Source organism: Gobio gobio (assembly GCF_949357685.1).
Source record: "Gobio gobio genome assembly, chromosome: 12".
Classification (NCBI taxonomy): domain Eukaryota; kingdom Metazoa; phylum Chordata; class Actinopteri; order Cypriniformes; family Gobionidae; genus Gobio; species Gobio gobio.
The window spans coordinates 28382465-28406860 of NC_137105.1; the positions used below are offsets into that span (position 1 = coordinate 28382465).

General features: G+C 40.8%; 1 protein-coding gene across 1 annotated transcript in view; it reads right to left on the minus strand.

The window, feature by feature from the left end:
• nrxn3b (neurexin 3b) overlaps nt 1-24396 on the minus strand; it is a gene marked incomplete at its 5' end in the record, with an annotated part of 580383 nt that overhangs the window by 415234 nt on the left and 140753 nt on the right. The window contains 4 exons of the mRNA XM_079831676.1: nt 19493-19612; nt 22469-22495; nt 22960-23133; nt 23243-23433. Coding sequence (XP_079687802.1) covers nt 19493-19612; nt 22469-22495; nt 22960-23133; nt 23243-23433 — 512 coding nt within the window. The remainder of the gene's footprint in view (nt 1-19492; nt 19613-22468; nt 22496-22959; nt 23134-23242; nt 23434-24396) is intronic.

Below are 24396 nucleotides of genomic sequence, written 5' to 3' on the forward strand. Positions count from 1 at the left end.
AAACTTCATCAGTATAATGTGAAAACATGACAGATAGAGACGTATGAAATGGATTCCTGAAATTTCAAATACTGTTGCCATGGCAACGTGTCAAAGTTTAATAATCTTTTGGCTGTTCTGAGGCTCTTAGCATGCTTGAAATTGCTTGAAACTGCTTGAAACTCAACACACACATCAGAGATGTCAGTCAGTACACATGGGCAAAGCCTCAGAAACGGGCGGGGATGAGGGGCTCTCTAGCGCCACCTTTTGACAAAAGTGAAGGGCTTCGTTTCATCTACAATCACCAAACTCAGTATATATATTGACCTCATCGAGCCGGACAACTTTCTAATTTACAGTCATTAGCTCCGACCAACAGGAAGTCAGATATTTTGGTTTGAAGGTAAATTTTTGGTTAAATCGGGGTCTGAGTTTTTACGTTCTCCTCGTAGGCGTTTTATTCAATCTCCACCAAACTCGGTCAACATGAAACAAAGATACTGAAGATGCTAAAATGTGAACGGATATTGGATATCTCAAATGGTGTTTCCATGGCAAGGGATTAAATAAGGACAAAAAAGGGGAACAGAAATTCTCTGTGTCTGCTGCTCTCCCCTCAATGAACACAAGATGGCAGCATTGTATTAGTTTTGAAGCAGGATAAAAAAAAACTTGTTTCTCTCTCTCTCTCTCTCTCTCTCTCTTGTTTGTGATTTATGAGGACACAAATTTGTATAATGACATGGGTATTACACTGGTATTACAACGTGTATGTGTGTGTGTTTAAAAACATACTAAAACAATGTTTTATTAAAATGTAACCAAATAGCTTTAAAATAATCATACTATTTTTCAGATCAATATATTTATTTTATTTAATATATTTCTTCTGAATATTTATTCTCTGTCTGCCCTCCCCTCACTAAAAGGTAGCAGTGTTGTTCTGAGGCTCTTAGCATGCTTGAAATTGCTTGAAACTGCTTGAAACTCAACACACACATCAGAGATGTCAGTCAGTACACATTGGCAAAGCATCAGAAATGGGCGGGGATGAGGGGCTCTCTAGCGCCACCTTTTGACAAAAGTGAAGGGCTTCGTTTCATCTACAATCACCAAACTCAGTATATATATTGACCTCATCGAGCCGGACAACTTTCTAATTTACAGTCATTAGCTCCGACCAACAGGAAGTCAGATATTTTGGTTTGAAGGTGACTTTTTGGTTAAATCGGGGTCTGAGTTTTTACGTTCTCCTCGTAGGCGATTTATTCAATCTCCACCAAACTCGGTCAACATGAAACAAAGATACGGAAGATGCTAAAATGCGAACGAATATTGGATATCTCAAACGGTGTTGCCATGGCGAGGGATTAAATAAGGACAAAAAAGGGGAACAGAAATTCTCTGTGTCTGCTGCTCTCCCCTCAATGAACACAAGATGGCAGCATTGTATTAGTTTTGAAGCAGGATAAAAAAAAAACTTGTTTCTCTCTCTCTCTCTCTCTCTCTCTCTCTCTCTTGTTTGTGATTTATGAGGACACAAATTTGTATAATGACATGGGTATTACACTGGTATTACAACGTGTATGTGTGTGTGTTTAAAAACATACTAAAACAATGTTTTATTAAAATGTAACCAAATAGCTTTAAAATAATCATACTATTTTTCAGATCAATATATTTATTTTATTTAATATATTTCTTCTGAATATTTATTCTCTGTCTGCCCTCCCCTCACTAAAAGGTAGCAGTGTTGTTCTGAGGCTCTTAGCATGCTTGAAATTGCTTGAAACTGCTTGAAACTCAACACACACATCAGAGATGTCAGTCAGTACACATGGACAAAGCCTCAGAAACGGGCGGGGATGAGGGGCTCTCTAGCGCCACCTTTTGACAAAAGTGGGGGGGTTAGTTTTATCTTCAGTCACCAAACTCGGTACATATATTGTTCTCTTCGAGCCGGACAACTTTCTAATTTACAGTCATTAGCTCCGACCAACAGGAAGTCAGATATTTTGGTTTGAAGGTGAATATTTATGTAATTCAGGGTCTGAGTTTTTACGTTCTCCTCGTAGGCGATTTATTCAATCTCCACCAAACTCGGTCAACATGAAACAAAGATACGGAAGATGCTAAAATGCGAACGAATATTGGATATCTCAAACGGTGTTGCCATGGCGAGGGATTAAATAAGGACAAAAAAAGGGGAACAGAAATTGTCTCATATCTTGTAAAATAATATTTTGATTTAAATTAAATTAAGATTGTATGTTTGGTAATTGAACTTAGATTAATTTAAAATGACTGTACTATTTTTCAGATGAATATATATATATATTTTATAAATATTTATTTGTATAATGTATTGTGCCCGTGTGTGCTGCCCTTCCCTCAATGAACACAAGATGGCAGCATTGTGTTAGTTTTGAAGCAGGATAAAAAAAAAACTTGTTTCTCTCTCTCTCTCTCTCTCTGTGTGTGTGTGTGTGTGTGTGTGTGTGTGCTTCTGTGATTTCTGAGGACATACATTTGTAGACATTTCATGTGTCCCCGTACATATATTGTTCTCTTCGAGCCGGACAACTTTCTAATTTAACTAATCTAATTTAACTAATTTAAAACTTTCTAATTTTAAATAAAAACGTCATGTGCTGTGTTTGCCAAGATCACGTATGATGCATATGCAGGGTATATGCAGGAATCCTGAAGTAAATTTTAATACCTTTTTAAGACTTTTTTAAGACCTTCTCAAAATATTTAAAGACCTCATCGGCGATGAGAACTACTGTTGAGCAATAAAATAAAAATATATAATCATAAGCTATAACAAAAATATATATTAAATTAGGTGAGTGGATAGTTAAAAAAAAATGCAATTACAAAAAGTAATTCTTGAAAAAACATCTCTGGACTAATTATCTTATCACCTGACAGCCGTGATTCCATGTACTCATTCAGACAGAACTCTTTTTTAAAACAGAGGAGTGTGAGTGTGTTTTCTATACATGTGCTTTAAGGTCATGTGTTTGCAAAGATCACTTTTGACACATTTGACTTTAAATTCATTATTTACTGGCATAGTTCAAATTTATTTTAAAACAAAATTCACATTGTTTTCTACAAGTGTCTGTTTATAAGTGTCTTTTTTTCACAGAAAGTTTTTGTTTGAACGTGAATATTTGTATAATTCAGGGTCTGAGTTTTTACGTTCTCCTCGTAGGTGATTTATTCAATCTCCACCAAACTCGGTCAACGTGAAACGGAAGCTTAACGCATTAAAAATATTTAACGCAAATAACGCAGCGTCCGTTTTTATATCCATTTTTGCTTAGCGTTACATGATCACGCTCCTATTCATGTAAATGCTTCCAAGCGCGACAAGACACAAGAGAGCGCGCTGTATGCCAATGTCCTGTGTGTGTGTGTGTGTGTGTGTGTCAGTGTCCTGTGTGTGTGTGTGTGTGTGTGTGTGTGTGTGCCAGTGTCCTGTCTGTGTGTGTGTCAGTGTCCTGTGTGTGTGTGTGTGTGTGTGTGTGCCAGTGTCCTGTCTGTGTGTGTGTCAGTGTCCTGTCTGTGTGTGTGTGTGTGTGTGTGTGTGTGTGTGTGTGTGTGTGTGTGTGTGTGTGTGTGTGTGTGTGTGTGTGTCAGTGTCCTGTCTGTGTGGATGCGTCTCATGTCAGCTAATCAAGGGACACTGACACACACACACACACACACACACACACACACACACACACACACACACACACTCGACGCATAGATAGACACGCGTTAGTTTCCTGCTCACATCGAGTTCTCTTTTGCTCTTGAACAACCAATAACACAGAGGATTTTGAGTATTCTCATATTAGAGTCTTAAATTAGTTAAATAATGTCTTAAATGAACTTAAAGAGTTGTGAGGAAATGAGATGCGCGGGACAGCGCGTGAGACCCGCGGCTGTTCTTAAAGGGTTAGTTCACCCAAAAATGAAAATTCTGTCATTAATTACTCACCCTCATGTCGTTGGACACCCGTAAGACCTCCGTTCATATTCGGAACACAAATGAAGATATTTTAGTTGAAAGCTGATGGCTGAGAAAGGCTTCACACAGGCCTCCATTGGCATTCAGTACATTGACACTTCCAAGATCCATGAAAGGCACTTAAAACGTCGTTACAAAGTCTATCTCACCACAGTGGCTCTACAATAATCATACAATGCGACGACAATAGTTTTTGTGCGCAAAAAAAAATCAAAATAACACCTTTATCCAACTTGTTCTCGACTTCCGTGTGCGCCTCCACGACGCATGCGCGAGATTATGACGCAGATCCGGCGTTCGGACATATGACCCAGAAGCGATTTGTTTACGAGCAGAGGAAGACGCGCGTGTCTAAGCTGTTGGATTCTACATTGATCATGCTTTAGGTCTCGGCGTAGTGCTCAAAATGGAGCTTAAGTGTGTATTTCATCGATTCCCGAACACCGGCGCTACGTCATATTCTCGCGCATGCGTCGTGGAGGCGCACACGGAAGACAAGAACAAGTTGGATAAAGGTGTTATTTTGATTTTTTTTTGCGCACAAAAACTATTGTCGTCGCATTGTATGATTATTGTAGAGCCACTGTGGTGAGATAGACTTTGTAACGACGTTTTAAGTGCCTTTCATGGATCTTGGAAGTGTCAATGTACTGAATGCCAATGGAGGCCTGTGTGAAGCCTTTCTCAGCCATCAGCTTTCAACTAAAATATCTTCATTTGTGTTCCGAATATGAACGGAGGTCTTACGGGTGTCCAACGACATGAGGGTGAGTAATGAATGACAGAATTTTCATTTTTGGGTGAACTAACCCTTTAAAGTGACAGTAGCACTGATGATGCCTGTCATTAATGTTCATCAAAGAACAACGGGAACAGAGAAAATTGTAGCTTTAATGATGATTCATCTATATTTGATTTATTATTTATGCAGTTAAGGAAGGTTTGATAACTATTACATTTCTGTATAACAGGTAAGGCCATGGGTAAATATAACATTTATTATTTTGGGTTTATGTAAAGATTGTTTTAAGTTCACTTAAATTAAAAGTTGTTTTTTAAAGCCTAATAAATGTTGAAATTGGGAGCTTTCAGTTATACTGTAATGTAACGTCATTAATGTTTCATAGAGACTTTAGTATCAGTGATACTGGCCTTCATTCATAAAAAATGACAACACAACACATATTTACAATATGCTGTCTTTAAATTGTTTCTAAATTAATTTGGAGAGTAACTGAAATTATTACAATATCAAAATATTAAAAACTTAAAATATTAAAAACTTGCGATTAATCGCGATTAATTACAGAAAAAAATGTGATTAATTAGTTAATTTTTTTGTTAACGATGCCCAGCACTAATATATATATTATAAATATTTCTTTGAATAATCTATTGTGCCTGTGTGTGCTGCCCTTCTCTCAATGAACAAAAGATGGCAGCATTGTGTTAGTTTTGAAACAGGATATAAAAAACATTCCATGTCTTTCTTTCTGCCACTCTCTCTTAGGCTTTCACAAATAACTATCACTTGAAATAAAAACGTCATGTGCTGTGTTTGCCAAGATCACGGATGATGCAGATGTCTTTTAATGAATAATTTACTGATATAATTTAAATGTATTAAAAGTAAATTTCACATGGTTTTCTAAAAGTGGCTGTTTATAATAAACTTCCATAAAATGTAGACACGTATCTTACTCTTACCTGACACTGATATTAAAATCATCTTTGCATTTTACTGTGATTTGGCTCAATTTATAAATTTTTTTATAAAAAAAAATTTATTGGACCACCCATATTGAAATGAAAGCACGCTTTATGGTGCATAAGATTGGTGCACAAACGGTAGCTAAGGTAGCTCAAAAACACATGAAGAGAAATGTTAGGATAATACAACATCAGCATTTGAATGGTATTGTGAACTCATTCCAATTTGACCTTTGACATCATCTGACATGAAATTAATTTAAATTTAATTGATCTCATAGATGTGGCTGTTGTGGTTCGTTGTCATAGCAGCACCAACTGCTGCAGTTAATGTGGTGAATTCAGATGACTTTGACATAGTCCTTTTAGTTTTTCCAATTTTAAATGCCTATTGCCTGCTGTGCACAGTTAAGCTGATGCCACCGGCGTGGCGGTGCCACCGGCTTGGGCCCGTCATCGCTGCTCGCAGCTTTAATATTTTGAGTATCCTTGTGAGAGGTTTAGAACTGGTAGGCATGCATAAAAAAAGTATATCGTCACTGGACTGCGGCCACAATCAATAGAATCAATGCAAAGCGTGTGATGTGATCTTCATGCAATTCCTTCATAACTATCTTAGCATCTCTCTTTAGAGACTTACAAAAGATTCTATAACTTTTACACACTGGTAAAGGCAGTTTGGAAAAAAGTAGAAGAACATTTTTAAGGGCAGAGTTAGGTTTATCAATCAAACAGCAGGGTTGTGTGCCATTCAGAATTGAATTGACCATGCTTTCAATTCATGACACAGAATATACACTACAGTTTGAAATAATGCAGATTTTTTAAAATGTTTTTGAAAGAAGGCTCTTATGTTCACTAAGGCTGCATTTATACAGTAAAACCAGTAATATTGTGAAATATTATTACAATTTAAAATATTTTAATATGTAATTCATTCCTGGGATGCAAAGCTGAATTTTCAGTATCATTACTCTAGTCTTTAGTGTCACATGATCCTACAGAAATCATTATTGGTGTTCAAGCTTTCTAAAGCATATATTAAGTAAGGAACAGGCGACTCCAGGCCGTTGACGCTTCGAGTCATGGCAGCATTACCACCTTGGATGTGCCTTATTTGTTTTACTAATAATAATTCAATGGCCCATGATAAATTATTCCTTACTTAATAATTGCTGTAGAAATTAACCGTGTAAGGTTCAATGTCAAGTCACCTTTATTTCTATAGCGCTTTTCACAACACAGATTGCTTCAAAGCAGCTTTACAGTGATGATAGGAAATTGGTTTTGTTTTAGATGAAAAGCTTAAGTAAGTTTTTGATTGATTAATGTAAGGTTCATGTTAGCTAACCAATCTTATCAAATTGTAAATTGTTACAATCTTATTGTAAATTGTTAAATTGTTACCATCAAATCAGTTGAAAAAAGGTTTACATATTTTACATATTATGGCGTACATATGCATAGTTAATCAAAATTAATGAAAATTATAGTTGTTTTGTTGTAAACCTTGTTTTGCACTAATGTGATGTCTTTGTTGTGTGAGTGTGAATGCTTGCAAATCAGTATTTCATTTCCTGTCACTCCAATTCAAAGTCAACATACCTAAACTGATTCAAATTTACACTCAGTGAAAGGAAGATAGTTCTTCAATTCTAAATTCTGGATAACCCTGGAATGCAGGAACCTGTGTTTACGGATGCCTGTATGTTTGTCAAAAAACACCAGAGCAAAAAAAATCTCCTCATTGCTTCAAGGTCACAAGGCTGTAGAGAGCAGATGGATGTTCGACGCTTCTTTCGTTTTCGTAATGTGACTGATTCAATCATTTTCTCAAGCCTCTGCAGACTTTCAGTGGCAGAGCTGCTCTTATCTCTACACACAGCCACAAATGTCTTATTCACTGAGGCAGCTGGTTTAGAGGTGAGCAACTGTAAGCGTTATCTCTGTTCTAAATGTAGGTAACGCTGAGGTCAGGTTTCCGGTATGGAGAAAATAATCTTCAAACAGGAATATCAGCAGTGCTCGGAACTCTCCCACTCTTCCACGAGAGCTGTAATGTGAAAGCCCTCTAGAGCTTCACCTCAAGAAATCCACAAAATTCTGCCATTATGTAATGCCATTACAAACCCATTTGTTATTATTATAAAAAACTAAATTCAGAAGAAGTATAACTTTTTTAAAAGGGTGGTTGATTATGATTTAACTTTTTTAAATTTAGTTAGTGTGTAATGTTGCTGTTTGAGCAACATCGGCAAAGTTACGACGCTCAAAGTTCAAAGCAAAGGGAGATTTTCTTTTAAAGAAATCGCTTTTTAAGGACTACAACAAATGGCCGGTAGGGACTACAACAAGTTTATTCATAAAATTTACATAAATCATGCCCCCGGGAACACGCAACAAAAGGGGTGAGGCCATGTTGGACAGCTTTGGAGAATAGGAAGAGTTGTTGTAGTAGAGCACATTTAGGAGTCTGCTCAAGCTATTGCATCCATCTTTTCACATTTATTGCAATACAGTATGTAACACAAATGCAATAGCATGTCATAAAAGTAAGATGAAAACATATTTTACAACAGTTCCCATGCGAATGATTCATAGATTATCATGACAGAATATGCTACTCAATGGATTGAAGATAGTAATGCTGCGTTCATGCCACCGCTTATTTACCGGAATCTTGAGATGAAAACACGTGACGTTGTATTCGGAGGTGTTCTTCCTTGATTTGGGGATTATACGTTTCTATAGCAACAGTCAGCAAAATGACCCCGCGTGAAAGAATGCTGTAATTTAATTTAAGTAAAATGTAATTTACAGTAACATTGAAGTGTTATGCAAATGCATTATTATTACACTTTCATTTATTTAGGTTGTCATTACAAGAATAGCCTAGTTTCTGACCATTTCAGTGCGTGTCTGCCTGACATAATCAGAGCTGCTAACACAAGCTCTTGAAGCACTGCCCTATTCTAGAAAGGGGGCAAGCAGCTCATTTGCATTTAAAGGGACATCTGTGATCTGTGCGGTATTTTAGGCTAAAAACTTCACATACACACTCTGAGGACATCAGAGACTTATTTTACATCTTGTAAAAAGGGGCATTATAGGACCTTTAAAAAAATATTTCCAAACATGCGCATAGTGTATAACAGTTCATACTGACCATATCTGACAGGTTCTAAATGGCGAACAATTATTTTAAAAGTAGCACATACAAATTGTGTGCTGTATTAAAAATCTTCTGAATCCATTAAGTAGCTTTGAGCAAGGGGGAAAAATAATAATGACTTTATGTTTTGCAGTGTATGGTATTGTTGCCCTCTTTACAGATGTGTTCACTATGAATGTTGCATGGGAATTGCTCTTAGACGATTCGTAAAAATATTCTACTTTTATGTTTCACTGAGAAAAAAAAGTATATGGGCTTCAATGACATGACTATGGGTAAATAATGAAAGAATGTTCATTTTTGGCTGAATTATTATAAAATCCTTTATATATCATGGTGCTATAATGAACAATGGCATTACAGGGAAGAGCAACGGTGAGTCTGCACTTTGTTACACATCACATCTGTAACATTTAGTTTAAATAGAGACATCTATGTTCTCGCAAGCTTGAGCGTGGGTGTAATGGCATCTGTTTGATGGGGTAACGCTTCTCTCCTTAGAGCCCCGACAAGAAGCCTCACTCGCCGCAAAGTCCCACGCTATCTGTCATTTAGCATCAAAGCACAAGAGCTTCTGCTTTCACCATGAAAGCAGTGCCTCTCAGATATAATATTGCATTTCCTTGTGGCTAGATGAGGCCCTGTTTTCCATGAATATGTGGTGAGAAGGATCTCTTCTATAAACATGGCTATAGAAAAGCTAAATCACTTGATTGAAGCTAGCTGGCATGGTTTCCTTATCATCTGTGACTGACACTGAACCAGAACAGGATCCCAGAGAACAGGGGCACATGAACACCTGTTTGCCTTCACCCGCATTCCACTGGCATGTTTTATGTAGGAGCCTGATGCATTATTCATGTGCTGGAAGGAGAGGCGGGACTCCCAGGTACATATGCTGAGGGTTATAAATGTCCAGCCATAAAAATGTGTTGCCCTTATTTCACTTGAGACACAGAAGAGAGAGAGGGCATTGGGTAGCTCTTTCAGGGGCGTTTCTCACCTACAGCTCAATCGTGAATAATGAGGCATTGGACATCAGTCTGGGGAGCATAGCTCAAATCATCACAGCATCTACAAGGTGAAATACATCACATTATTAAAGCTTGCTGGCAGGGCAAGATTACCGACTGGGCCCCTGAGCCCTAGACTTCCATGTACCCCAAATAGCGAGACACTCCCCGTCCTGTTTGTTTCGTATCTGAATGTACTAGACCCCAATTTGTAATGAAGAGTTCCAATGTCAGGGTGCCCTGAACAGGGGAGAACTTCAATTGTTGTTTTTATGATCACATATGAATCAGGTGGCCTTTTTAAACTTTAAACCATTGCTTCCAGCCAACTGTCAAACGTGGACGTTTTATGCAAAGTGTGATGCAAGCACGTCGTAAACTTGCGTGAGAATTGATGGTCTTCTGTGCTTCTTCATCATTTTACGAACAAGTTTTACAACATGTTTACAGCACGCTTCACAACATGCTAAGGTTTACGTCTAGCATGAACTTATGCACCTGCATAAGTTCCCACTGCGGGAACATGACCATCGCAGTGCTACGGTCTAGGCTCCAATACCTCAGGGCAGGTGGAGTCCCATTGCGCATCCCCCCATCTAGTGGTCCTCCCACTGCAAAGCAGTGGGCTGCTACTTTGGCTGATGGCCTTGGTGGAGAACTGAGGGTTACTGTGAGGGCTTCCCCGAAGGGTAAAATGGCTCCTCTGGCCCCTCCCCCCTCCGCTGCGCCGGTGGAGTTTTCAAAAGAGCGCGCTGGTCCTTCCCATGGGGGGCCAGTCGTTACTTTTGGGGCTCCGGCTGAGGACATGATGTCGATTGTTGCATCGGAGGATGAGCTGATGGGCTCCGGGGATGAAGACTCGGCTGCGCTGCCCCCTTCGGGTGTGGTAGAGTTGCCCGAGCCTGAGCCAGAGCTTACGGCTATGCTTTCCCCGGCCGCCGCGAGTGTCGGGCTCGAGTGGAACCCTCCACCGTGTCCCGAACCCTCGCGGTTGGATGATTGGTTTCTCGGGACGGCCCGTGCTGGTTCTCAGCGCCCCGCTCCGGTGCCTTTCTTCCCAGAAGTGCATCAGGAGAACATGAAGTCGTGGACTGCGCCCTACAGCGCCAGAAACCGATCGACTGACTCCTCCGTCCTCACTACCCTAGATGGCGGTGCGGCTAAGGGGTACGTGGAAATCCCCCCAGTCGAGCGGTCTGTGGCGATGCAACTGTGTCCCAAGACCACTGCGGACTGGCGGAGTGCTCCAGGTCTCCCCTCCCCTCATGTAGGTTCTCAACCGCACTAACGGGCAAGGCTTACACTGCCTGCGGAGAAGCTGCATCGTCTCTACATGCCATGGCGCTCCTGCAGGTCCACCAGGCCAAAGCGCTCAAGAAAATGCACGAGGGAAGTTCCGACCCAGGCGTTATGCACGAACTGCGTGCGGCGACGGACCTCACTCTCAGGGGGACGAAAGTCACTGCACGCTTCCTGGGTCGGGCGATGATACCGACAAGGTGCGGTTCCTCAACGCCCCTGTCTATCAGGCCGGCTTTTTTGACGACGCCATCGAGAGCTTCGCCCATCAGTTCTCGTGGCCCAGAAGCAGACGGAGGCGATCAAGAATATCCTGCCCCGACGACCTGCTGCTGCCTCCACCCAGTCGTCGGCCACAGCGCCTCCGTCAGTTCGTTGCTGAAGGCATCCCCCTGCGTCCGCCTCCACCCCTGCAAAACCCAAGCAGCAGCCTCCATCCGGGAAGCAGGGTGCCGGATGTAGGGGAGGCAACCTGCTCAGGGTTCCGCTAAACCCCCAAGCAAGCGGAAGGGCAGCAGCCCTGAGACAGGCAGCCCAAGGAGATCAGGAGCTGCTCTGAGGGAGATGTTGTCCGCACCCCTCCCCCACCCCCGGAGGAGGACCACATGTTACAACATTCTGCCGCTGGCTCTCCGGAGTCCAGCAGCACCCACATTTTCAATAAAAGAGCAGTTTCCTATTTCCCTGGGCCCCAAGAGGGCCAGATTATCGGTGCGCGACGCCCCCGGGCCTTGTCACTCCTTTCCTCCCCTCTCTTCCCCAGGGGGCAGCAGTGTGCGGCTCGAGGACGCCCCCGGGCCTTCTCACCCACACTCTGCCCCACCCTGGAATACTCAGACAACACTCCGGGCCTCCTCCGGACCTCCCGGGTACGTCTGTGGTGCTGTTGGTCCCGCTTGTGCGGTCTCTGGGGGCTTGGCTACAGCTCCCCAGGCCGTCTCGCTGGCTCATCCGTACCATCAGACTCGGCTACACGATTCAGTTCGGCCACCCAAGTACAAGGGCATCCTCTTCACCTACATGCGAAGCAGCGATGATCAGGTCTTGCGGTCAGAGATCGATGTCCTACTGGTGAAGGACGCGGTCGAGCCGGTTCCTCCAGCCGATATGAAGGCGGGTTCTACAGCCCCTACTTCATTGTACCCAAGAAAGGTGGTGGGTTATGGCCAATCTTGGACCTGCGTATCCTGAATCGGGCCCTGCACAAGCTCCCGTTCCGGAACGCTGACGCAGAAACGCATTTTCGGATGCATCCGTCCCCAAGATTGGTTCGCAGAGATCGACCTGAAGGAAGCGTACTTTCATGTCTCTATTCTTCCTCGACACAGACCGTTCCTATGCTTTGCATTCGAGGGGAAGCCCTTCGGGCTGTCCCTGTCGCCTCGCGTCTTCACGAAAGTCGCGGAGGCAGCCATTGTTCCACTCAGAGAACACGGCGTTCACATCCTCAACTACCTCGACGACTGGCTCATACTGGCTCAGTCTCGGGAGCAGTTGTGCGAACACAGGGACATGGTGCTCAGTCACCTCAGCCAGTTGGGTTTTTGGGTCAACCGAGAGAAGAGCAAACTCTGTCCCACGCAGAGGATCTCTTATCTCGGCATGGAGTTTGATTCGGTCAACCAGACTGCGCGGTTACAAGAGGAGCGAGTCCGGTCGGTGTTGAACTGCTTGAATTCGTTCAATGGCAGGACAGCGGTCCCACTGAAACTTTTTCAGAGGCTCCTGGGGCATATGGCATCTGCGGTAATGCCGCTCGGATTGCTTCATAAGAGACCCCTTCAGCACTGGCTCCACGGCCGAGTCCCGAGGTGGGCGTGGCAGAGCGGCAAGTACCGGGTCCCAGTGACTCCTTACTGCCGCCAAACTTTCAGCCCGTGGTTGGACCCTTCATTTCTACGGGCTGGAGTGCCCTTGGAACAGGTGTCCAGGCATGCTGTGGTCTTCACGAATGCCTCGTCCACGGGCTGGGGGGCCACGTACAACAGGCATGCAGTTGCGGGTCTGTGGACGGGACCCCAATTGCATTGGCATATCAATTGCCTCGAGTTGTTTGCGGGCCGCCTCAAGGGGCCGCTACGTGGCAGGCATGTACTGGTCCATACAGACAGTACTGCGGCCGTTGCGTACATCAACCGTCAGGGTGGTCTACGCTCCCGTCGCATGTTCCAACTCGCCCACCACCTCCTCCTTTGGAGTCAGAGGCAGCTGAGGTCGCTTCGTGCCATTCACATCCCAGGTGCGCTCAACCGGACAGCCAACGAGCTCTCACGGCAGCCGACACCTCCGGGGGAGTGGCGACTCCATCCCCAGGCGGTCCAGCTGATATGGGGCCTCTTTGGAGCCACACAGGTAGACCTGTTTGCCTTTCCGGACTCAACCCATTGCCAGTTGTACTATTCCCTGCCCGGGGGCACCCTCGGCACGGATTCACTGGCGCACAGCTGCCCCCGGCACCTACGCAAGTATGCGTTTCCCCCAGTGAGCCTTCTTGCACAGACCCTGTGCAAAGTAAGGGAGGTCGAGGAGCAGGTCTTGTTAGTTGCGCCCTACTGGCCCAACCGGACCTGGTTCCCAGAACTAACTCTCCACGCGACAGCCCCTCCTTGGCCGATTCCTCTGAGGAAGGACCTTCTTTCTCAGGGACGGGGCACTCTATGGCGGAGGTTCTAGGTGGGCTACCACAGGCAGTGGTAGACACCATCTCTTCTGCTAGAGCCCCCTCTACGAGGCTCCTCTACGCTTTGAAGTGGAACGTGTTCGTTGAATGGTGCTCTTACCACCGGGAAGACCCCCGAAGGTGTTCGGTTAGTGTCGTGCTTTCTTTCCTGCAAGATGGGCTGGAGCGAAGGCTGTCTCCCTCCACCCTCAAAGTGTACGTCGCAGCGATAGCGGCGTATCACAACGCAGTTGAAGGGAAGTCCTTAGGGAAGCACAACCTAATCGTCAGGTTCCTCAGAGGTGCGAGGAGGCTAAATCCTCCTTTTCCAAACTCGTTACCCTCTTGGGACTTGGCTCTAGTGCTCAGAGCACTTCAGAGCCCTCACTTTGAGCCTTTGCAGTCCATAGAGCTTAAAATCCTGTCAATGAAGAGAGTGCTCCTGACCACTTTGGCCTGACCGAACGTGACCGACTGAAAGGGAACGTCTCGGTTATGTATGTAACCCTCATTCCCTGAAGGAGGGAACAGAGACGTACGGTGCTGTGCTTCTGCTAGGGGGCCGAGTCACTAGTTCGGCTCCTCAGCAGAAAACAATGATTCGACATTCCACTTCCTTATTTATACCTGCGCCGCAGAGCGGAGCTTGGAATGCGTGAATCGCATGCCAATCTTCATTGGCTCGTTGTTAACACTCAAAGTAGATTGGTCTTTGAAATCAGATCCCCAATTCGTCGGTCAGTTCCGACGTACGTCTCCATTCCCTCCTTCAGGGAACGAGGGTTACATACGTAACCGAGACGTTTTCTTAAGCTGAGAGTTTATTATTGTGGAATTTGATTTTGATCATAACCAGCACTAAAGCAAACAGCATTTTTCGAAGGAAATTGATCAAGCAAATTTGGACTGTCAGCAGGATTACAGCCCGACAATGAGATTCATTGCAAATTGCTCCGAACGATTACAATGCCAACCTAAACTGATTCACTCTCCCTATGTTTCTATGATTTGTTGTGTATGTGAGTGTGCACATGCAGAATGCCTCTCAAGCCGCTCATAAACAATAAACCATGACCTTTGTGAGAGGAGGCAGGCAAATAACGGATAGAATGTGCTAATTCAATTACGCAAGTTGAGTAATTGCCTCAGTCATTGTTCTGGATTGAGCCTATAGCTCAAATGTCCTTGGGATAAATTAAAAGCCGAGATAATGATAAAGCTGGAAGGGGGAGGAGTTTACTGAAGAACAATGAATAGCATTTCTCTTGGAATGAAACACGCTGTTAGCAAATTTAGCTGATTAGCACACGCGCTGTGGCTAAGCATGCAACTTTTGTTGCGGAATGCCATGGAGGGTGTCGCAGGAGAATTGTGGTCTTCATAAATAGGTGTTGAGTTGGCTGAAGATGGTGCCCTGGAGGCTGAGGTGTCTGCGGGAGCTTAGCTGAGTGTTCTGTTGTGTTGCTCTGCTAGCGTGATGAATATGCTGCCGTATTCACCTTCTATTCTCTCCGACTTCAGTGTAACACAATAGAAGGATTTATGAACACGGACACACAAAAAAAAAGAAAAAACCTGCAGAAAGCTTCTGGCTCAAACAAAAGCTTTAAAACCTGCAGCTGAAATCTAGGTTATGGACTGCATCAACCATTTTTAACTACACACACACACTGTTCCCATTTTTGTCTCAATCTCTCTGCCTGTGTCTGTCTACCTGATTAATTTAGGCTGTCTGTCTGTTGGACTGAGTCGGATTTGAGTTATTAAAGGCTGCTCTATGTGCTCTTTCTCTCATAAGCACGCAGGGGCAACTACATCCACTAATTAGAATCACCCTCACGCAGGGTTGCGCATTCTCTGGCCACAAACACCGCTGGCCCCTGTTCTGCTGTAGAGTGTGCCAGTCCTTGGCATCATATGGTGTGCCATTGTGTTTCTGGATGTCAAACAGAGTAAACACATCATGCCCACTTACAATTTGGACTGTTTATGTCAGAAGAGAGAGGAGTTTTTGACGCATGGTGTGTGTGTGTGTGTGCGCGCGCGCGCATGTGTTTGTTCGTGTGTCTGTGAACATGTGTTTGGCAAAAGATGAAGACAGTGATGAAAATACAAGCAGAACTGATTGCATGCTCTGGGGATTGTGTTCCAGTTTGATCCTGCACTGCATGCTTGTGTCGGCATGACAGGTGCATTGCTGCCATCTAGATGATATGTTTGGAATAGCATACTTACATACTGCTATACCAATTTCTGAAATTTAAAGTATGTAAAGTGGGCACAGCATACTGTATGCATAAACTACAGATGACCTGCAACTGTACATTCGCCGCAATGCACAATGTGCAGTATTCCAAAAAGCATACTGCACAGAATCCCAATGCAATGCGCTCAACTTGACCATCTATCTCCTGTGTGACAAATGAGCCATTAATAATTACAGATGATATTTTTTTAATCTCCGTTTACTCATTACTTGTCTAGATTTCTGGAAATGTATGGACTTTACGTTGATTTTTAAACTAAAATGTAGTTTGAAAATGGAATCATTTCACTGTAGCCTACAGTATATGTAATTCACACATTTATGCCAAAATTCAGTCACGCTGTTAACGTATTACTGTTTAAGATTAATTAAATGCTTAACATTGTTTACTTTCTTTAAGGCAGTTACTGCGCATTCATTCATCTATTTATTACATGAAAATGAACCATGGTTTTTATTACAAATAAAATAAAACATGGTTATTGTAGTTTATCATGGTATTTGTAGTAAAACTAATACAAATGGTAGTCAATCCACGAAAAAAACAAACATGGTTACTACATTCTTACTATAATAAAACCATGGTTAACTTTCGTAAGGGTGTTTATCAGTCAAATGAATTTAAAAATGTAACAACAGGTATGAAATATGATTAGTAAGAGAAACACTGTTAATGAGAAGACAATCACTGGACTGCGGCAGATTAGAAATGTATTTATTATTCAGAATGCACATTTGGATGGGAAAATTTCAGCAGGCTGACGATATGGGACGTAAACATCTGCAGTTTGGAAATGCATAGGCCTACAACACACAAACATCTTCATCCCACCATATCAGTCTCACCCATGCTCTCCTCTATTCTTTTAGTGTCAGGAAATGGTCAAATCTGAGGTAAGGATGTCATTATTTAGTATTAGAGCACGGGATCGCTGCAGTTACACCCGCGTTTTGATTGAGTCGCGATGGGACCGGAAGTAGAGGTGCACTGCTTCACTTACCGGAAATAGGAAGTGTGATAAAGGCCTATTTAGTATTACATTCTGAATGGAGCCACATTGCCAAAATCCTTTTTTCTCAATCTTTTATATATATATATATATATATATATATATATATATATATATATATATATATATATATATATATATATATATATATATATATATATATATATATATATTTATTTATTTATTTATTTATTTATTTATTTATTTTTTACTACACTGACCTTTTTTTCTTTAAAAATAAAAAATTATCTTTTTTTTGTGAGGAAACAGTGAGGAATGTGTTTTATATGTTTTAAATATGTTTTAAGCTTAGTCAAGCTTAATTGCGGATACAATAGATATGCACATGCAAATACACTCTAAAACCAGCAATTGCCACCTGGCAAGAACATGTATATTTAATTTCTTATTAATGTGCTATTTTAAAAACACAAACTTTTCACTTATGAATTATTGTGGCTTTAACAGTATTGAGCCTACAAGACTGTGGCACTTCACTGTAACTGCCATGACCCTACATAAAATTGTCTCGCAAGCTCAAGAGCCCATTTGAGGGGTGAAATTGAATTTGCCTCTGTGATTAGAAATGTCAGAGTGATGAAATGGCGAATAACTGCCGGAGGTTAAACATGGGAGACATCATTAAAGAAACAGCCTCCAACTTATTCTTCATTAATGGAGAAGAGAGGGAGAAATAAAAAAGAGAGACCGCGTTAGAGGAGAAGGATTTCTACATATGCTTTGCCATGTTTGAGAGGCTGTTGGGCTAATTTGACATTTGAACATTTACTGCACCTCATTACAACTGCTCACAGTTTATTAATCTGTCTGCTGACTGGATAGATGGACCACACATTCCTCAATGTCATTCTACTATTGTTCACTCACCCAAAACCACTTTCACAAAAGTATGTCATTTTCCTGAATCAGCGTCCTATGTTGTTCCTAGGCAATATTTCTATTAGCCAGTCACACCGCTTATTAGAGGGCGAAGATTGGTTGAATGTTCCAAGTGTTGTTCAAGGAACTACAAAGGATGTAAAGCCAGTAACAGATTCGACTTGTTTAAATCTCATTAGGAGATTCCTTATACATTTCAAAACACACAAAAAAATCACTGAAACGTGCCCCCAGTCAGTGGCGAGCGGTGACTTTTTAACCGGGTATGCTTGGTGGCGTGTGTCAAAAATGTGCCTGGTGTAGACACTCACATTCGCTCTAGACAAAATGTTAGCTGCTCAGTTGCTTACTCTCATGACACATGGCAACACAGCTAAAGTATTCCTAATATATTGACTATTTATTGACAGTAGCATAGATACTCCCTTAAAAGCAGTTTGTGTTTGATTTTAGTCAAAAAAAATATGCTGTATTTTTGTAATTCCACTAGGCGGCTTTACCTTTAAACGGTACAGCACATTGGCTGAGGACACATCTTAATCAGAGATGACAAATAAGAAACACCTTGCCAGGTACCAATTTATATGTATGCCAGAAATGTTTTTTTTATTATTATTATTAAGAATAAAAAATAAAGCATAATATAATACATATTAGTAGAATATTATAAGTAAATATAATAAGTATTATTTAAAAATAAGTTGAAATAATGCAAATATATGACTTTAACAAATGCTTAGACTCGATTAACTATATTGGATAGTTACAGTAGGTCTGTCTTGAACAGTTCATATGTTTTAATTAAAAATAAATTTCATTATGGAGAAAATTAAACACTATAGTTTCAGTTATGACTTTTTTATTTTTTTATTTTGATCTAGTCTATTTAGTTTTGTATCAAATACAATTATTTTTGTTGTTCAAGATCTGCAGCAACAGCACATTTTCCCTCTTGGGCGAGCGATTTGCGGACATCTTTCCTTCGCATGAAATCCCCCATAATCCAGCAAACCAATGAGAATGGAAATGATGACGATACATAACAACAAAGCCTAGGCGCCAAAGCTGCTGTGGATCCACTTACCCTAAACCCTCCGTAACTGACAGATTTGAAGACAATGACTGTGATAGGACAAATAAATAAATGACGAAGAGTGCATACGCATTGGCAACCTTTTATCACGTAAGCTTTATGGTACACCTCAAACAAGGGAATTTATCGTCATTTATAGCATTAATTTTAATTAGCTAATCCATGGCTTGGGTTTGAAGAGCATATAGACAGAACGGCCAAGAGATATATATATATATATATATATATATATATATATATATATATATATATATATATATATATATATATATATATATATATATATTAGCTTTATGACAATGCAATATCCAAAATGAGCTTGATGTTACAACCAGCAAAAGGAAAATGTAATCATGTAACTCACGATCGTTGCACTGGGTGCCAGAGTAAGAGGTCATGGAGCAGTCGCAGGTGAAGTTCTCCCACTGCTGGATGCACACGCCCATGTTGGCGCACGAATCCTCCTGGCATGTAGTGCTGGGCCCTGATATGGAGGAGACAGGAACAGTGTGAGTCAATGGTAATGACAGATATCAACAGGCATCTCTGTCTCACAGACATAACAGCAAGACCAGCATGCATGCAAGGTTATTCACGGGTCAGCATCAACGCTGGGTAAACAGATTCATGGGAGAGTATTTGTCCTGAATACTGAACGACACTGTAGTAGTAGTAGTGGAACATTCAGACAAGCAAGCAAACAAACAAACAAAAAAACAATTCCTAATCAATATGTTGGTCTTGTTTCTCCAGTAATTTTTTTTTTTTAAAATCTCCTTACAACCAGATAAATGTATTTAGACAGCAGAGGGATTTGCACTTTTTTCTTGCATCATTTTGGCAAATCTTTTTTTTTTTGTTTTGCTAAGTATACAGTAAATCGATTACACTTAATTTAAAATGCTTTTTTACAGTGTAATTACACATTCAAGTACTGAGTAATAATAACGGTAGCACTTTTATTTACAGTACGTGCACTTACGTGTACTTACAGTGTACTTACCTAAGAAAGTACTGGTTAATACAAGGTAACTACATGGGTTACGGTTAGGTTTACGTTCAGGGTTATGACCTAGTTATTGCTCAGTTATTGTAATAACTATAATCAGTACATAGTATCTATATGGGGAACAGGACTGTTAAATAAAGTGCTACCATAAAAATGAACTCTACGGTTGGGATTAGGTTTATGGTTAGTAGTAATTTTGCATAATGTATATAGTTATTACTATAGTAAATACATGTAACATGTAACAAGGACACTGTGAAATAAAGTGTAACTGTAAAAAAGAACATAGTTCATAAGCATTCTTTACTTTTTGTCATAGTCTGTACAACTTCTTGAAATGGCCAGCAGAAAGAATCTATCTACTACGGGGATGTATCTAATGCAGTGTGTGTTATAATGACTGACAATAAGACTACTATTCTTTTACTGAGCATTCTGGCTGTTATCAGTTACACAAAGTGACAGTGGCAATGTTCACTCCAACCCACAGCTCTTAGACTCATCTTCTAATGGCTTGCTATCCATTGTAGTGAAATCACTATACAAAATGACAGAACAAACGTGTCCCCAACTCCTAAAATACAGGATACAAACTTACAGATGCAATTGTGGTTCATTATAATAAAAAGGTATATTGGGGCAGATTTATTTGATAGGAAGAATGTAAGAATTAAGTCCTCATGTCTAGATCAATAAGTCACATTTTTTTTCTTCTTCAAAGTAGTAAAAGATCACCCACCACCCCCCTCTTTGAGCCAAAACCATGACAATGACATACCTGAACTTAAACTCAAATCTTTCCTAACCCCTTTGGAATATGTGCACAGTTGCGGTATGTTTTGATATGACACTTGAGTTTTATTTTTCATGTTTAATTTTTCCATTATAAAAATTGAACTGAGGGTATGTAAATGTTTTTTTTTTTTTATTTATTTATTTATTTATTTTTTATTACATATTGCCCTAAGTTCATTCAGTTCATTGTCTGGTGTTGTTTGTGTTGTGTTAGCACAGTGTTTTTGCTTTTGTGAAGTATCTTCTAGTTGGATTATTGTCTTGCTTTTGTACATTAAAGTGCTGCAATAAGATATGCCTTGCCTTGCCTCGTTTTCTTGCCTGATCCCACTGTGACAGAAGTATTGTGAAATAGTTTTTTTTGAAAATGGAGTAAGAAAAATTAACTAAACTCAAAATATATTAACTGGAAGCAAGTCTTAATATCTTAAGCAAGTATACTGTTTTATGATTATGTATATATTTACTGGAAAACGAAACTGATTAAGAAAATGTTTTTTTTAGCAGTTACAAACATCTCTAAAATCCATTTCAAGATACAAAAACAGAAATGCTGAACACTGCTAGAAAAACAAGAAGAAAAACAAGTGATATGCAATGTGAATACACCATCTACTAACATTTCACTCTTCAAAATGTGTTCACATTCCACACTTCATTATAAACAATTTCTGAAGGAATGCAAACAATTCTGTTTACACTCCATCCAGATTTATTCAAGCCATATTGACATGTCATTTTCAGCAGCTCAGATCACCAACAAAAGAAACCAAACAGAAAGACATGCATTCAAAACAAGAGCGAAGCCCTGAGTGCGGATGTATGAAAGTCTCCTCTGGCTGAAAGTGCTTTTATTGAGTCAGGGAAGCAATGGAAGAATTCTTTCTTTTCTCTCGCTGGTTTCCGCCTCTAATGATTCCCTTACTGAACCACTCTTGAATGCTCTCAACACAATATTAATGAGTAATTGCCAAAACATCCATTCAAATGCTTCAGTGAGGGATAGAATTGTGGCCAATTGCTGTAGAACAGAGGGACACTAGACAATGTCTCGATTTTGATGTGCCTTCAGAGGAAAGCTTTGAGCTGGAAGGTTCTTTAAGGAGGATATTTCTAGGGTTTGGAATTATTCTCAGTTCCCCTCAGTTACTGCATGGGTCAGCTACAAAATATATGTAGAAAATGCTGCAACATTCTATTCTATTTTAATGCAGATTAGATAGATAGATAGATAGATAGATAGATAGATAGATAGATAGATAGATAGATAGATAGATAGATAGATAGATAGATAGATAGATAGATAGATAGATAGATAGATAGATAGATAGATAGATAGATAGATAGATAGATAGATAGATAGATAGATAGATAGATAGATAGATAGATAGATAGATAGATAGATAGATAGATAGATAGATAGATAGACAGATAGATAGTTTTGGTATTTGTTTAGTGGTGAAACATCAATGTTAAAGCTCAGTGCAACTTTCAGCCAGGTGTATGTGAATGAGATGAAAAGGTCAAACCCTCTACCTTGCAGGTCAGCTTTGGTGAAACCGACTTTGTTAGCAGGAAATTTCAAAAAGAATTGGATAATAAAAAGGGTTGGTTAGTGGAGTCAAGACAGAGGAAAAATGTGTGAAGGATAATGAGAGCGTAACATGGGCAATAACTTTAGTAAGGCAAGGATAATGATGAGGTAATTTAAATTCTATTCTACAGTTAAACAAATGCACCTCATTCAAATCTGTAATAAATCTACTTAATACGTTACTAGTAAATGCTGTTAACACTAACAGGCCTTTGGTTAAGGCACCATCTAGTGGTTACAGAGGCTCTCAGCATATCAACAAAACAACAGAAGTTCAATAAAACAATCAATACATTGCAAAAATCTGATTAAAATATAATTAAAATATAAAGATTTAGAAAGACAAAAATAACAGGTGCAATGGTTAAATCAGGTTTGAATTTGATGGTTTAAATGGTTTGGTAGACGTTGAGGTGTGATGAATCATATATACCTTCACAGCCACGTTCGATCTGCCCGCTGCGGAACAGAGCATCATTGATGAGATCAGGCAGACGGCCATTGAGATCCATGGAAGCTAAGCAGCCCAGGAAACCCTCACGAGACACCACCAGCTTTGGCAGGTTCTGGTACATGTTCGGCCCCAGACCGGCTACAAACAGATCACCTGCAAAAGTAAAACAATATACTTTTAATCCATGTTTTGATATATATAAAATGTCAAACGTACAATCAAAAATGTCAATAAAAAGGTCAAGTGAATTGGTTTGGCTGACCTTTCAGGTCCAGATTTTTCGCTCCGTTGACCACCTGGCTGACAGACTTGGCGTCCACCTTTAAAGTGTGTGTGTTGCTGGCATCTCGAGTGATCACCACATTGTGCCACTGGTTGTCGTTAAGAGGACTGTCGCTGTTTCCCTTCAGAAGACTCGGTCCGTTTCCCAGGTCAAACACATAGTGGATATACCTGACAAACACACCCACCCACCCACACACACACACACACACACACACACACACACACACACACACACACACACACACACACACACTGAGCTCCACGTCCCAAATCCATCCAAGTGCACTTCACTGAAGAACACTCAGCTCAAGTACAGACTGAAGCAAACTCAGAAGAACAACTGAAAAGCTCTCTATTAGATGGCCATGAGAGTGGATACTCGTTTTAAAGAGGAAGAGGGTTTATGTTCTGCTAGAGGATAGGCCACAGACCAAGAGGATCAACCATTTGGATGGACAAGGCTAACTATTCATGTCACTATCCTTAGGTTCTTCTTCTCAATACTCAAAATGATGCTCCTCCGTCCTCGGACCCGCAAACCAATCAATGTTAGCCATCTTGAAGGAAATCTCAATTCTCTAACTGCACTACAAGGAGGTGAGGAGAGGACCGAGGAGCAAGGAAGCCTCCTGAGGAGTTATGATTGATTATACACTGGGTGGAGCTAAGACACAAGGAAAGGAAGTGAGGGAAGGAAACAAGGGCGCACAAATAAGAAATGAGAAGCACCCCCAGCCTGTGTTTTGTGTGGACTTTTGTTATTCCCTGTTCTGTGGCATGTTTTGTAGTCCTTTGTAGTTTTTCTTTGTAGCTATTTTTCTTGTTTCCCTCGTCAGCCTCTTGTTATTGTTGTGTATGAATACCCAAGTGTTTCTCATGTTCTTTGTCTGGTGTTGTACTATGTGGATGTACTGTGTGCACGTGTTTGTTTTAGTTTCTGTTGTTTTGATTTACCTTGTTCTGGCCTGGATTTACTTCTGTTATTAGCTGCATTTGGATCCAACATCCTGTTTTTACTAAAACAGCCACAATTACAGTGGGACTCGATTTTATCCAACCTTGATTTGATTAAATGGGTTTGATTTTATTGGGTCAACATTATTTTTCCACAGTCCTCATTACATCAACAAA